General features: G+C 40.1%; 2 protein-coding genes across 8 annotated transcripts in view; one reads left to right on the top strand and one right to left on the bottom strand.

Annotated features, from left to right (window-relative positions):
* The window catches only part of lama2 (laminin, alpha 2), a 231551-nt gene extending 229963 nt beyond the window's left edge, over positions 1 to 1588 (bottom strand). For 5 of the 6 annotated variants that reach the window (XM_026194236.1, XM_026194237.1, XM_026194239.1 and 2 more), the window contains exon 1: positions 1102 to 1587. In XM_026194236.1, coding sequence (XP_026050021.1) covers positions 1102 to 1168 — 67 coding nt within the window. In that variant the 5' untranslated portion in view covers positions 1169 to 1587. Of the gene's footprint in view, positions 1 to 1101 lie in introns of all 6 variants that reach the window. The other variant, XM_026194235.1, reaches the window with a different exon arrangement.
* Positions 203 to 14235, top strand: LOC113037303 (vesicular inhibitory amino acid transporter-like). Of its 2 annotated transcripts, none has more exons than XM_026194244.1 (9): positions 203 to 1142; positions 2390 to 2567; positions 2875 to 3565; positions 9426 to 9562; positions 9770 to 9881; positions 10289 to 10491; positions 11445 to 11682; positions 11946 to 12108; positions 13666 to 14235. In XM_026194244.1, exons 2-9 carry the CDS (start codon positions 2464 to 2466, stop codon positions 13983 to 13985), a joined length of 1968 nt encoding a protein of 655 aa, XP_026050029.1. In that variant the 5' UTR covers positions 203 to 1142; positions 2390 to 2463; the 3' UTR covers positions 13986 to 14235. The 2 variants fall into 2 exon arrangements, with proteins under 2 accessions (XP_026050029.1, XP_026050028.1); XM_026194243.1 differs by having other exon boundaries at positions 9770 to 9896.
* Positions 14236 to 14660: the final 425 nt, after the last annotated feature.

Genomic DNA, 14660 nt, shown 5'->3' with positions numbered 1-14660 from the left:
AAGAATGGTAAATGGCCTGTATTTATATAGTGCTTTACTAGTCCCTAAGGACCCCAAAGCGCTTTACATATCCAGTCATCCACCCATTCACTCACACATTCACACACTGGTGATGGCAAGCTACATTGTAGCCACAGCCACCCTGGGGCGCACTGACAGAGGCGAGGCTGCCGGACACTGGCGCCACCGGGCCCTCTGACCAAAGAGACATTACTTTTAATAGTGCACATATGTTACGCATTGCTACGGATGCGTAGGTCTTGTATTTGTGTGCTTAGATGTAAATGTGTCACTTTGTGCATCTACAAAGTATTGCCTATATACACATTGTCTATATTTACAGTGACAGGAGACCAAAGAAATGTGACTTTTGATTGAAAATAAATAAATAAGTTTCTGATGATGTTGCAGTAGGTGGAACATAAACTTTATGAAAGAAAAAGAAGGACTCTATACTAGGAAGGCTGTATTTTGTGAAACTCAGTGACATGGATCATCATAAACTCAGTGTATGCTGTTTTGCAGCAGTAACTGCAAAAGAGCAAGCCAAGTGACATCTGTCTAACACATAACAGTACAGCTAAGCCAGGGTCAATTATGTTTAAGGTCAAGCACTTAATTTGATTTATGTGGCTAAAAATAATACGAAATCCACCAGTAAGTCTCTGACCCATTAAACTTGTGTTTCTCTTTTTTTTTTCAATATCAGATTGAAGAGACAAAGCGGGCATAAATCCCACCATAAACATATTTTCATCAAGTGCTAGTATTAACTTAGGGCTAAAGCAGGCGGCTGTGCTCATTGACAAACGTGTAGGCTTTGAATGATTTTCACACACTTTCCCCTCCCTTTTGTTTATTGAAAACAAAGTAAAGCTGCAGCCAGTAAAGGCAGGCTTCTTCGCAACTAAACCGATACAAAATATACTGAACTGATAGCCGGAAGTTAAAAGGTGTATCTAATTACTGACTGAGTGGTTCATTAAGGGACACGCTGAAACAGCCACAGCCGAATGAGCTCTGGGGGTTCTGTGTAAAGAACTCCAGCAGAGAGCGCCGGGTATCGGCGTATCGATTATCTATCAGTCGCTGATGACTTACCCCTCTGCTGGGCTTGGCAGTGTTGCCATAGCAACGCGGTCGTAAGTACGAGCAGAAGCAACTTCATTTTGTCCTGTCTGAGTTGCAATGGTGTAGCCTGCCGCGCGCGCGATGTGGGGTCCGCGGCGTCCTCTCGCGCGGCTCAATGTTGAGTTGAACGCCAGAAAAGTTTTAACAGAAGTTGATCCAAACTCTCTCTTCTTCTTCTTTTTCTTCTCCTCCTCCTCTTCCTCTCGTTTCTCCTCCTCTCTAAAAGTTGTGGCGGGAGCAAGGGTGGGGGAGATGGGAATGGAATATGAAACCTTCCTAGGGAGATGCAGGTGAAAAAAACAACAACACTACATCCAAATGAGCGGTCTTGTAACCAAAATGTGTTCTTCAAGACAAGAACACTCAGACAGATGCTACAAAGCCAGTGAAGTGTTACATCAGTTCTGAGAAGAGGAGAAGCAGAGGGAAAAGTTTGAAAAGTAGTGGTTCACAGACAGTACCAGAAAAGCCAGAAGTTCTGGTCCACACGTGTCCAGATGTGCTCTACTGTTCTATGGCTCCTCCTGCTGCCCCATAAAACTTACCACACTCTGGGGCAAAACAACATTAAATCACAGATAAACTGGAGAGACTTTAAATAAGGGGAAGCCATGTACTGTTATCAGTTTATTTTACAATTTTACTTATTTGTGGACAAAAAAAAGTTTTAAGTTAAAAAAAAACTGCTTGTAGTTTAAAGAATGAAGTGAGATGTGAAACAACACGAAGCTCCATCTGTTGAAACAATCAGAGACGCTGATACATACATATGGCCTGCACATTAAAGTTAAAGATGCACGATATTTGGTAACTAGAGGTGTTGGTACCTCCATATGTTGGGTAAAAAGAAGGATTAGACTAAGGCTGGAATTAAAGCAATTTTCAAATACAATGTTATAAACATAAATGATAAATTAGGATAGAATAAATTACTTTATCTTACTGCTGTTTGGCAGCAGTAAGACAAATGTAAATGTAGTGGTGTAGGGTTGTCTACGGGAATTCAGGGTGTTTCTTGTTTACTTGTTTACAATGGCCTCCACTCCCTGAGTGTACTCAGGGCCATTAGAGCTGTTTACTTCTTCCCCGCTGAAAGCACTGGCATATTATAATGTTACAGCTCATCAACCTGTCAGTCAATTCACACACCTGTGACTCTGAGTACTTACACAGATGTGCTAATTTGAGTGAATATGTTACTCCTGTATTTGTGTGTGTTTGGGTGAGAATTTTTGTTTGGGCTTGTTTATGTGTCCAGTGTGAGTTAAGCTCCCCCGGAGGCTAAGACCTCCAAAGACAGAGAGGCTTACTCTGCAGACACGAAGGCTGAAGATGGGCTCTCTTCACTGGGCTCGTGGGCCTGAGCAGCCCTGGAGTGCTGCTGGGTCTCTGTGGGGATGGGCTATGTCGAGGCTGCACCTGGACCGAACAACAAGGTTAGTGACATCATGAGATATATTTATTTATATAAATTCACTTTAAAAATGAACTATATTTTACAGTAATGTTATACATATAATAACATAACTTTCGTGAACTTTTATAGATTCATTTTCTCACAACTGATATAACTTTATTGACGGTTTGAGATTTATTTTCATACTTCTTGATATTTTTCCTATTTTGTTATCTGTCTGAATATGTGTGGAACCTCTGGAGGAGTAAAAAATTATTTAGAAGTTCTTTGTAAAATGAAAGATGGGGGAGGAATCATGAGCTCTCAAAGGAGGTTTTGATTTACAGGTTCTTTCAAGGAGATGAAGAGATGCTGGTTTTGACCCAGAGTGATGAGTTAAACCGAAGTTACTGTGAGGACAACAGATCAGCCTTTAACAACATCACAAGCAATATTAATCCACATTTTGATGACAGAATAAACAGCAGACCGTCATCAAGAGAAGACAGACGCAAAGATGAGCCCTCTATAGCAGCTCATAACGGAGCCACCAGCCCCTTAGGATGGGAAAGCCCAGCCTTTAAAGAAACCAGGGCTACTGTAATCTCCACTGGAACCAAGACCTTCACCATAACTTCCGCTGTCTCTACTGAAGAGCCCTTTTGGTTGGAAAATACCAGAAACTATGAAAAAGAAAAAAGATTATCTGAGATGCAAGGTGAAAAGATGGGAAGCGAGAGTTGGGAGAATCAAGGTTCCAACCAGAACCAGGGGAACAAGAAGAAGTCCATCAGACCATCTGGGCTTCCTAGAGGGAAAGTGGTAAAATGGAGAGTTTCAGGAGATGTAGAGAAGAATCAAGAGGGGGAGAAACCCGTAGAAGGGACGTCTCAGCTCTGTACACGCCTTGAAAAACAGAGTGGAAGCATGAGTTTGGTTACTTCAGTTCAGAGCCCTGAAACCTGCACCCTGGGTCTGAACCCCTCTCCCACCATCACAGCCTGGGAGGCTGGCTGGAACATCACCAATGCTATACAGGTACACTAATACACACATGCATGGTTAAAATGCTTTCCCTAAAAGAAAATATAACAGTTCTTATGCCCTGCTTTAGAAGTTCATGATGCCATACCTCATGTAAGTGATTTAAAAAAAAGCAGTAAAGCAGCAATACAGATAATTTAGGTCGTTACAATGCAGCACATTTTTCAGACTTCCACTTTTATAACTTTCACGCACCTGTATCATGCCAATCAACCTTTCCTACAGCTACAGACACACAATCCTTGATTTGTTCCCTGCCGAATGAATGCAATAACTCAGCATGTTGCTAGTATGACTTATCCAGTTATGAAAAGACATTAGTCAAAGTTATTTAATCCAGTTATTGAGTGCTTTTACTCAATTCAGATTTTTGAGTCAGTGTTTCAGCATTTAAAGCGGCAGCATTCAAACAGGACTTTAAAGAAAGCCCTCATGTTTGTCTTCTGATAACACATCTTTTGTTAAGTGCAGCTGAAAATGCACCACATCTATTTTTCCTCTGAAAAATGACAACTCGAAATGCCAACTGTGAAGGTGTTAAGCTGCACACGTCATTCAAAAAGCATGAAGCAGCCTATTTCATTTACTCCTTTTGTGTTTTTATATTACTGAACAATGCTTTCTTTTGTCTTGCAGGCTGTTTGTCAGGCACTTGCGAGCCTTGATAATTAAATTAACTGTGGATAAAATCGTTTTTTAAAAAATGGCAGTTCACCGGTCACAGCGTGTCCTCGTGGCAGTAATGCTAATAGCTTCTCTTGCTCTAAATGCTGGGCTCTATTCAACCACTGCATTCACGTAAATGCGTGTGTGTGTGCACGTGTGTTTTAACTGAATAACTCTGGTGTAATTGAACAGTGTCACCGGAGCCATAGAGAATGCTTTATGACATTAGGGTAGGAATACTGTGTATGCATCCATACACAGTCATATGCAGGTAAATGCTGACTAATTAAGATGCAAACATGTTCCTTCGGGAGCGGAGGTACATTTGCATCAGATGCTTTTGTGTTCGATTGCTCGAAACTCTTACTGTTAACCCCGTTGTATAAGCACATAACACATATTCTAGCACATGATTTTTAGTAGAGAAGTATTTTATGTGCTTGGTTTGTTTACGGCAGTCTATATCTGAGTGCCAGATTTTTTTTAATTCCAGTTTTCCTTAGAGACTCGGTTTCTGTGCCAAGCAAGCCACAGAATCCTGGTCTCCAGTGAAAATTCAGCTTGTGATATATACTGTATTACTGATTAAAATTGCTTATTTAAAGCTATGGCTTTTTAAATGCTCCCAGCTATTTATTTTAGCTCCAAACCCCAGTGTGATCTGAATACTTTTTATGTAGCGTGTTTTTACCTCAGCACAAACACTTTCCAGGGTTGTTGGATTGGTTAATGTTTTATAGGTTGTTCATTACCTGCAGCCCTCTGTCTCAATCAGCGACCTTGACTAAATGAACTGCTCAGTAATGCTTTCACTTGAGGTTACAGACGGTCAGGTTATGGTTTAATATTCACTGGATACTAAAATATTGAACAGCGACGAACAATCACATGGCAGCGATCAAAGACAAAGGATATCTGTGGTGTGTAAAGAAATATTATGGCATTAATCACAGAGCTGATGTTTGGCTAACAAATGTCTAAATAATGGGAAAAGAACAGCACTTTTATCTCCTATCAAGGCTAAAAAGAAAATATGTACTTTCCTGTGGTGGTTTATTGATGCCAATATAATTGACTGTCTGCCAGCTTAATAAAGTTTTTATTAGAAAGTAAATTTGCTGCCAAAATGCAAAAACCAGCTCCAGCTCTCAAGGCTCCTGACATGGGAATAATGAAACTCAGTTTGATTTCCAATCTGATTGTTAATGAGGCAGCTCCAGTTTGTGTGTCTTCGTTTCAAATTAGAGATATGGGCCTTATGTTATTGAGAATAAGAATGGCTGCGACTGACACGCTTTCTGTTTACAAGTGATATTTTACTTTAAGCCACACTGAAAAATTTAAGTCGTCGTGATTTTCTGATCTAAACAGAAGCCAGAGGGGAATAAATGTACTCGTTCTGTTTTGGAAAGATGGTTGAGAAAAGGAGGATCTGTTCCTTTATTCTTTTGCTTTGCTTAGATTAAAAACTTATTGGGATGCTACAAACTGAATGTCTGTTTTTCATTCGCCCCGTTTAAAAAAATGCTCTTAATGAACTAATTGCATCAGATTTTTACATTTCAAGTTTTAAACGATCAGTGAAATGATAAATCAAAAATAACGACTATAGCTGATTGTTTACCGATGAATAGGCTAATCGTATGCAGACACTCTATAAACTTCTGTCTACAACATGACAACGAACTCACTGAGCAACACTACACGCTCATGTGACTTTTCAGTTACAATATAGATACTCTATAAATCAAATATGTTTTTCAGTCTAGATATATCGTGATTTACTCTAAAAAGAACCATAACTGAAAAATATGAACATCAAGCCATCTTAAACAAGTGAACTTACCAACTCGTAAGTCTTTGCTAAAGAAATATATGATAATATAATAATACATATATTCACCAGTCACTTTATTAGGTACACCTTTCTAGTACTAGATTTGACCCCCTTTTGTCTTCAGCTGCTGGAAATGCTCCTCAGGCATTTTAGTTCATTAGTCAATACTGACATGATAGCATCACGCAGTTGCGGCATATTTGTCAGCTGCACATCCATGTCAATCTCGCACTCCACCACATCCCTGAGGTGCTCTGTTGGATTAAGATATGGTGACTGTGGGGGCTATTTTAGTACAGTGAGCTTATTGTCATGCTGAGAAAAAACCTGAAACATCACTTTGAGATGATTTGAGCTTTGTAACATGATGCGTTATCCTGCTGTAAGCAGCCATCATGCTTTGCATAGTGAGATGGACATAGTCAGCAACAACACTCAGGTAGTCTATAGTATTTAAACTACTAAAGGGCCTAAGAGTGCCAAGAAAGTACTACCTACGTGGGGCGATCGTGGCTCAAGAGTTGGGAGTTCGCCTCGTAATCGGAAGGTTGCCGGTTCGAGCCCCGGCTTGGACAGTCTCGGTCGTTGTGTCCTTGGGCAAGACACTTCACCCGTTGCCTACTGGTGATGGTCAGAGGGCCCGGTGGCGCCAGTGTCCGGCAGCCTCGCCTCTGTCAGTGCGCCCCAGGGTGGCTGTGGCTACAATGTAGCTTGCCATCACCAGTGTGTGAATGGGTGGATGACTGGATATGTAAAGCGCTTTGGGGTTCTTAGGGACTAGTAAAGCGCTATATAAATACAGGCCATTTACCATTTACCATTACACCATTAAAATACAACCACCCATGTTATTTGTACCAAATTCTAATTATATTCAATGTATTCAATTCTATATATACCAATGACACAACAGAAATTGTGACTCATTAGACCAATGACCAATTTTGTAGCCCCATGTGAATTTTAGACTCAGTTTAATCTTCTCAACCAACAGGATTTGCACATGGTGTGGTCTTCCGCTGCCGTAGCCTGCCCGCTTGAAGGTTCGATGTATTGTGGATTCAGAGACACTCTTCTGCATACGTTGGTTGCAACAAATGAATTACAAATTGCTGTTGCTTTCTTGTCAGCTCAAACCAGATGGGCCATACTCAGACACCAACAACCATCTGACATTACATATCACTTCAAATCACCTTTCTTGCTTATTTAAAGGCTTGATTTAAACGTCCACAGATAATCTTGACAACTTCTTCATGCCTAAATCCATCGAGTTGCATATGCCGTGTCATTAGATTCAATGAGCATCTCCCTGTTCCTAATAAAGTGAAAAGAGAAAAACAGCAAATGCATGAATTAGGCACATCCATTTGTTGTTTTATTGATTTTTCTAATGCAGGTTTGATTGAACTTGAGAACAGTTCTTTGTTCCTGGTTTTAAAAAAAGTCACTTTCAGTTATTTAAATGTCAAACCTGCCTGTTTCAGCATCATCTAATCCCCCCATGGCAGAAAATAAGACATTTCTCTGTCACTTTTTGCCAACTAGGCATGTCCATGCATAAAATACTGGCCATGACCTGAGGGGCAGGAGCTGAAATCTAACTCAGAAGTCCAGGCATGGTGCAGTGAATGTGCAATAAACTTTATTCTATTAGCATGTAATGCCAAAGAACTCTCACTGTTTTGCCAATGCTTCCTGTGTAAGATATGAAAGAGTATAAAGGTAGTATTGGGTAAATAGAAGATACTAGAGTTGTCATATTGTGGCAGAATAAAAGGGGGTAGGGGTAAAACTTCTTCTACAGCTTCTCTCGAGCCAATCAGGGATTTGTTTCTTCCTTTATTGTACCCCTTTGTGATTGGAAGCTGCTTTTGGTTGTACTCAGAGTAACCAATTAGGAATTAGCTGGCAAAAACACAGAGAAACAGAAGTGCAGTGAGAGCGGCGGGGAGATGAAATCAAATACTTGAGCGTCAGATTCCTCTCAAACTGCTTTCATCCCCAGCAGCTCCATTTGAACATCAAAGCTCTATCAGCATATGCCTAACAGTCACCAGTTACAAAATAGCAACTTGAAAGAGAGAGAATGTGTCTCTGTCTGTTTATGCATCCACAGTGTGTGCTTATGTCTGCTCTGTGATGTGCTTCCACAACTCTTTCAGTGAGTCTGCATATCTCCGTGTTCCAACATTCAAAACACAGCAACTCCATCAAAGTAGCTTGTTGTCTCCTCTGATCTTCCATCATCCAACCTCATGCTCTCTGGCGCTGAGGCTGCACCTCTCCTTCCAACCTTCTCTCCTGTCTGTGTCCTTCTCCTCCTCCCTAGTCTCCCTGTTTTTTCTTTTCTTTTCCTCACCTCCCACTTTCACCTCCATTCCCTCTCCTCCATCTTCCCTCTCTGGCAGTGACTTACATTTTCCCTTGGTGATGGGCCAAAGCTCGACTCTACTCTTCCTTCTGCTCCTGCTGGTCTCCTGCATCCTCAGACTCTCCAGGCATCCAGCCAAAACTCTTCTCTCGCCTCCTCATCATCCAACCATGAAGAGTCCTTTCATCTCTTTGCTCTCGCTCTTCTCCTCAGCCATCCTTTGCTCTTCAGTTTCCACTTTAGGTTGTGAATTTTCACATTAAAAAAAATATATTTTAACGTATGTATGCACGATCCTAATCTAACTTTGACTAAGATTTCTTGTCTTTGGGGTCTCATGATGATGATTATTGCATGAATTTCAGTAATGCTGATATATTCTTTATAATAATATCAAACCTTTCAATTACATTTTTTAATGGAATTTTATTTTTATGGTACCATCTCATGAGAACAGTCATCTCAAGGTGGATTATTTTCTAAGATAATGATATTCCCCCACCTTCTTTCTGTCTATAATTTAGCTTTGTGTGCACACAAAGAAGAAATTACCCTCTGGGTTGTAGTGTACTTTATCGATCTAGGTTGTTTATTTCTGAATTATCTAGCTTGGTAGAATTCACATGTATTAAAAAAAACCTCCTGATGTGAGCGGTTTCATTTAAGATGATCTTTAAAATGTGCAAATTTGATTTTGGCCTGAACTTTCACTGAAAATGTGCATCTGTGATGTGTGACTATGCACAATTTATACACTGAAAAACAGAAACAAAACCCACCATCAAAGTTTGTTTTATTTTGAGTAAATTTCTCCCTTCAAAGATGAAGTAACGACATGCAGATTAAGCCAGAAATTTCACCCTTACATGATCTTACATGAACATCTAAGCTGTTTTTGATTCGTCTGTCATTTCGAGCTTTTCTTAGCCTACTCGTAAACCTACATTTTTTTAAATGCACTTTTTCTTTTCTCAAAGGGTATCTTTGTGCTGGGTTTGCCCTTCGCCCTGGTGCAGTCAGGTTATGTGGGTCTGGTCCTGTTGGTTCTTTCAGCGTGGGTCTGTAACCACACAGGAAGAACCCTGGTGTCCTGTTTATATGAAGAAGAAATGAGGTAGAGTTTCTTTCACATTGTTATCAATATCAATATGACAGTGCCTGTTGTGAGCCCATTACTAAAAGTAACCTTAAGTGTCTGGTTTTATGAGATACTTAAGGGAACTGTTACATTTACCAAATACACAAGCATTTTAACAAAGTAATGAGGCCATTACTAGTTCTGTTAAATAGTTGTTTTTGGTATATTTTTGGTATATTTCAGTGGTGGGTCTGGGTCAGTTTCAAAGGTCCGGGTCCGAACCAGCTATCAGGACATTATGGAGGCCTGCTGCAAAGGACTGTGGCCGAATTGGTCTGGAGTTGGAGGTCTGATGGTAAATGTAGCTCAGGTAACACGCCTTCAACTGTAACACAGTCCTTTATTTTCCTTTTTTTTCTTTTTGCTCTGCAATATAACGTATGAACTCGAAACTTTTCTTTAAAGCAGATGAAGCAATCAAACAATCTTCTAAGTTTGTGGCAGAGTCTTAAAATATTGTCACTTTTGAGAGAATTCAAAAAGAATCTTTATTCAAACTGAGTTGCACTAGAAGATAGTGAAATTACATCATTCTAGACTGAAAAAAACCTGAAACTACTTAACTTTTAGATAACTCAAAATCTAACAATATTTAAGATGCACTAATATTATATGTGTATCCAGAAAAAGGCCATTTATTTACTTTCTTACAATATACAGTAAATATATGAAGTAAAAATATACGTCTGTGCTGTCTTTCAGGTCATTGAACTTTTGATGACCTGTACCCTCTATCTACTCGTCTCTACAAGCCTGTTGTTTGACAGTTTGTCCTGGGTGGCTGTTCCTCGATCAGTGTGTTCACTCGTGTCTCTGGTGTTTCTTCTGCCCTGTCTGCTTCTGACTGATCTCAGACCAGTTTCCACTCTCAGCCTCCTCTGTTCCCTGGCTCACATACTTATCAGGTGACAGAATAAAAGAAGCAACTCATTTGTCCCAACACTCCAGCAAATTTGTACTGGCTGACCTGATCGCCTTAAAAACTCACCAATCATTTTAATCAAGAGAGGAAGGCGCGCTGTCTAAATTGCTCTCTCATTCTCGCTCGTGTGATCGCGGTGCAGCTGCTGCTGTTTAAGTCGTCTGCTCTCACCTGCTACACGCCGCTGTTCCTGCTTGTTTGATTTATTTCTAACACCAGGTGTCTTGCATGAGAAAAGAAGCACGGAGTTGCGTCTATGAGCTGCCAGGGTTCTTACAGCTGTCTGATCTTTTAAAGCACACACTTTGACTTTCAGTTCATGAAAAACAGAAATTGTAAAGCCTGGGTTTTCACTCCACTCTTTGGCAGTGCTGGTTAGATTAATTCATCGTGTAATTAAAACCATGTAATCATAAAGTGCTTTGGTGTAACTGGTTGAATATCAACATCAATATATCCATTTTTTTTTATTAGGTAGACTGGATGAATAAGATATGATGACATCAGTTAGTATGACTCATTTGTATCAAACTACAGTACAGTGTGTTGAATTCAGAGTTTAGTGATTTATGGTAAATCTGTAAATTAAACTATTCTCATACTATTACATGTACTTTCTTAAAATTAATGCATTTCTAAAGTGTCATCCGGTACAATTATTAGTGTTTTTTTCATTTGTGTAGTGGGCTAAAATAGTTTAAGATGTTGCTGATAGACTTTGATTAAACTGTCTCCTTCAGAGAGTTTAATTTATTACCCCGTTAATAATTTCTGCCTTTATTTGTTGTGTTTTTCTTTTCTGCAGTTCATCACTTTGTTCTTCCTCTCGGCGTAATTAGGATTTTTACGCCCCACTTTGTTGTGTGTGTTTATCACTGTGCTGATAAATTTTTAATTAATCAGTTCTCATTAGCTTTTATTTTGTCTCACTCACAGCCTATTGGTCATGCTGTACTGTTTGAGTTGCGCCAGCAGCTGGTCTTGGTCCTCTCTGTCTCTCTCTGTGGATCCAGAGGACTTCCTCGTTTCCGTCGGTGTCATCATCTTCTCCTATACCTCGCAGATCTTCCTCCCTCCTCTAGAGGGTAGTATGGAAGACAGGGGACAGTTTAATGTCATGCTGGGGTGGACCCATGGAGCAGCTTGCATCATGAAAACTATGTTTTCCCTAATGGTTAGTGACAACTTGGAAAACATATGATTGCACAGGCTAACAAGCTTCAGTTAAATGATGGTCAAAAGCGGGTTTTTAAGTTTGTAACATTAGCATGTGAGTTTGCAGTAGCACTTCCCTTGCTTAAAGCTTTTCATTCTTATTATTTTGCTGTTAATACACATGCACGTTTAAACAGAGCAGAAATTGTATCTCGCAATTAAGGTTTGATATAACTGATAAGTTGACAAACAGACTGGCTGATTGTTTTCTTCCTCCATTAGGCGGTGTTAACCTGGGGACCAGAAACCAGTGAGGTCATCACAGACAATCTACCCTCTGACCTACGACCTCTAGTCAATTTGTGCCTGCTGGCTAAAGCCCAACTGTCCTACCCTCTGCCATTCTATGCTGCTGCTGAAATACTGCAAACATGTGTGCTCAGAGGTAAAACCAAAAGAAAACCCAAACATAACCCCTAGTGCTGTCTCAGTACATACTAAAACTAACAGTGGGTCACTGAAATTAAAAAGATGTTCAAATGTTCATAAGCTACTGCGATTAAAGGCAGTAGTGCTCTGGTAGTCTGCAGGTGGCACACTGGGCTTTGCAGACCCACGTTTACATGTTGTGGATGTCTGTTTGTCACCAGGAGTTAGTGTCAAATATATGTGGGGGTGTTGGTCCTTAGGTTTAGCCTAGTTTAGCCTTTTTTAATTTAAAAAAAGCATGCTTGGGAGCTAACAAGGAACCATAAATCCACTGTAAAGTCTGCAGAGCATGCAGGTCACATGTTGCTTTATCAAGCTGTGATTTCTTCCAGATATTTTGGCCCATAAAAGACAAGCTCAAACTTAACGCTTACCCTTTCAAATGCCAGTAAATACAGATCAGTCGTATTTCACCTCATGCTGTGAGGTTACTCTTGAACGAAAGACTACATTAGCCCAGATGTCAAAAATAGCAACCTGTTTCTATAAACCCTTTAAACCAAGTCTGCCTAAGACAATTTATGAGCACCCAGCTGAGATGGCTTTTTAGCCACCCATGCCTGTAGTTGGTGTCCACCTTGCTTCCCACATGGGGCCATTTAACAGAGGCCATTTTCGTATGATAATAGCGGGTTAAATGTGGATTTAATTAATAACAGCCTGTTCTGTTTGGAGTGTCAAAGCCATTCCAGTGAGCTAGCATGCACAAAACCAGAACACTGGATTGTCTCAATGAAACAGTACTACACAGTGCTGCTGTTAGTAAATACACCTTTGTTTACCCTGTAATGGCACTTCAAAATGCCTACTGTCAAAAGAGTCTATAACAAGTAAAACTATGATTCCCAAGAAGGCAGTTTTGGTAAATCAATGTGACAGCCTTTTAGGAAATAGAAGCAGTTACAGTGACTAAACAGTGTCAGCAGATGTATTTAAAGGCTTAGTGCATTTTGATGCTGTGAGAAATATGATCAGACAGTGAATAGCTAAAAATACTTCCAATACGTTCAGCCACGATTGAACACATGACTAACAGAGAGTTACACTAATGATATTAGTGTAACCATTTGAAGTAAGAAAAAAATTACAGTAAGTCAAATTTAATAAGGAAAACCCTACAAATTAGGCTAAAAGTAACCTACAACACGTGCCAACTTTCAACATACTGGTGATGGGTCACCATAGCTAAACCTTTCATAGTTGACTGTCAACAGTTATGTAGTCATCACACTACTCAATGATGATTTAATGATGCATGGCTAACAGTTTCCAGTCATTTAGTAATTAAAGTCACCACGCAGGTGCAGGTGGAAAACAATGAGTCAGAGTAGGATGTTTCGCAACCCCAACTGTAATCCAACCAAATCTAATGGCTGTGGTTGAGTAACACCCACTTATTCAGTGATCCATAAATTGAAAGACCAAACAACAAAAGCTTCTTTGATAGTGAATATAAACCAGTTACCAGTTACCACTGTATATCTTTTCAACTTCTCTGGTTTAATCCCTTCAGATGCTGCCATGTCGTCTTACTCCAAACACCGAGGTCAAGCTGTATCTCGTCCTGCACTTGTGGTCCGCGGCGCCTTGTTGATGACATCATACTTGCTGGCTTTGCTGGTGCCCAGGTTCTCCCTGTTGATGGGTCTGACAGGAAGCGTGACCGGGGCGGCAATGACACTCATACTGCCGTGTTTATTTCACCTTAGACTGCAGTGGAGCCGCCTTACTGTGAAGGCCCGACTGATAGATGTGGGTATTCTGAGTCTGGGGGTCATCTGTAGTGTGTCTGGTGTGATTTGTTCAGTGAAAAGGCTACTGGAAGGCCTATAGGAGGTGAAGATGGATAAAGGCAAAAATTTGCTAATAGCTTAAGTCAGTCACGTTAAAGAACAGCTGCGAGTTCTTCTTTGTATTTATTCCTGGATTAAAATAATGTATGAGCAGATATTTTCCCTTCTGTACTTGTCAAACATAGTTTACAGTACAAATAAAAATAGGCACGCTGTTTTTCATTTTCTGTTAGTCTTAAAAGGCTTGTAAGGTATATTAGGATCCAATAAACGTACAAATTGTACTTTTTTTTCTTTTTCTCTTTATTTGTTTGTTCTGAAAACTGTCAATGAAGAATAATGTACAAAGGTCTAGAGCAGAGGTGTCCAACTCCAGGCCTCAAGGGCCGGTGTCCTGCAGGTTTTAGATGCGTCCTTGATGCAACACAGCTGATTTAACTGGCTAAATTACCTCTTCAACATGTCTTGAAGTTCTGGAGGCCTGGATTAACTAATCATTTGATTCAGGTGTGTTGACCTAGGTTGACGTCTAAAACCTACAGGACACCCCTCGTCTTGAGCCACCCCTTATTTCTTTATATTTTGCTTGGAAAACAGGAAATAGTTGCAGCGATTTTCTGAAACACATGCAAGCATGCATGAAAATACAGTATATGAGGTGAAAACAGAGTCTTAACATTTCAAATGAGCTTGAGAGTCAAGATTTGGTATGACC

Source organism: Astatotilapia calliptera, chromosome 15 (genome assembly GCF_900246225.1).
Source record: "Astatotilapia calliptera chromosome 15, fAstCal1.2, whole genome shotgun sequence".
Classification (NCBI taxonomy): Eukaryota; Metazoa; Chordata; class Actinopteri; order Cichliformes; family Cichlidae; genus Astatotilapia; species Astatotilapia calliptera.
This window is presented reverse-complemented; position numbering and strand designations above follow the sequence as displayed.

What these genes read in the sequence shown, in the direction of transcription:
- LOC113037303 (XM_026194243.1), top strand. Translation starts at nt 2,464, where the DNA reads ATGGGCTCTCTTCACTGGGCTCGTGGGCCTGAGCAGCCCTGGAGTGCT. An exon ending in AAACTATGTTTTCCCTAATG is followed by an intron (nt 11,683 to 11,945) that starts GTTAGTGACAAC and finishes TTCCTCCATTAG; the next exon opens with GCGGTGTTAACCTGGGGACC. An exon ending in GCAAACATGTGTGCTCAGAG is followed by an intron (nt 12,109 to 13,665) that starts GTAAAACCAAAA and finishes TAATCCCTTCAG; the next exon opens with ATGCTGCCATGTCGTCTTAC.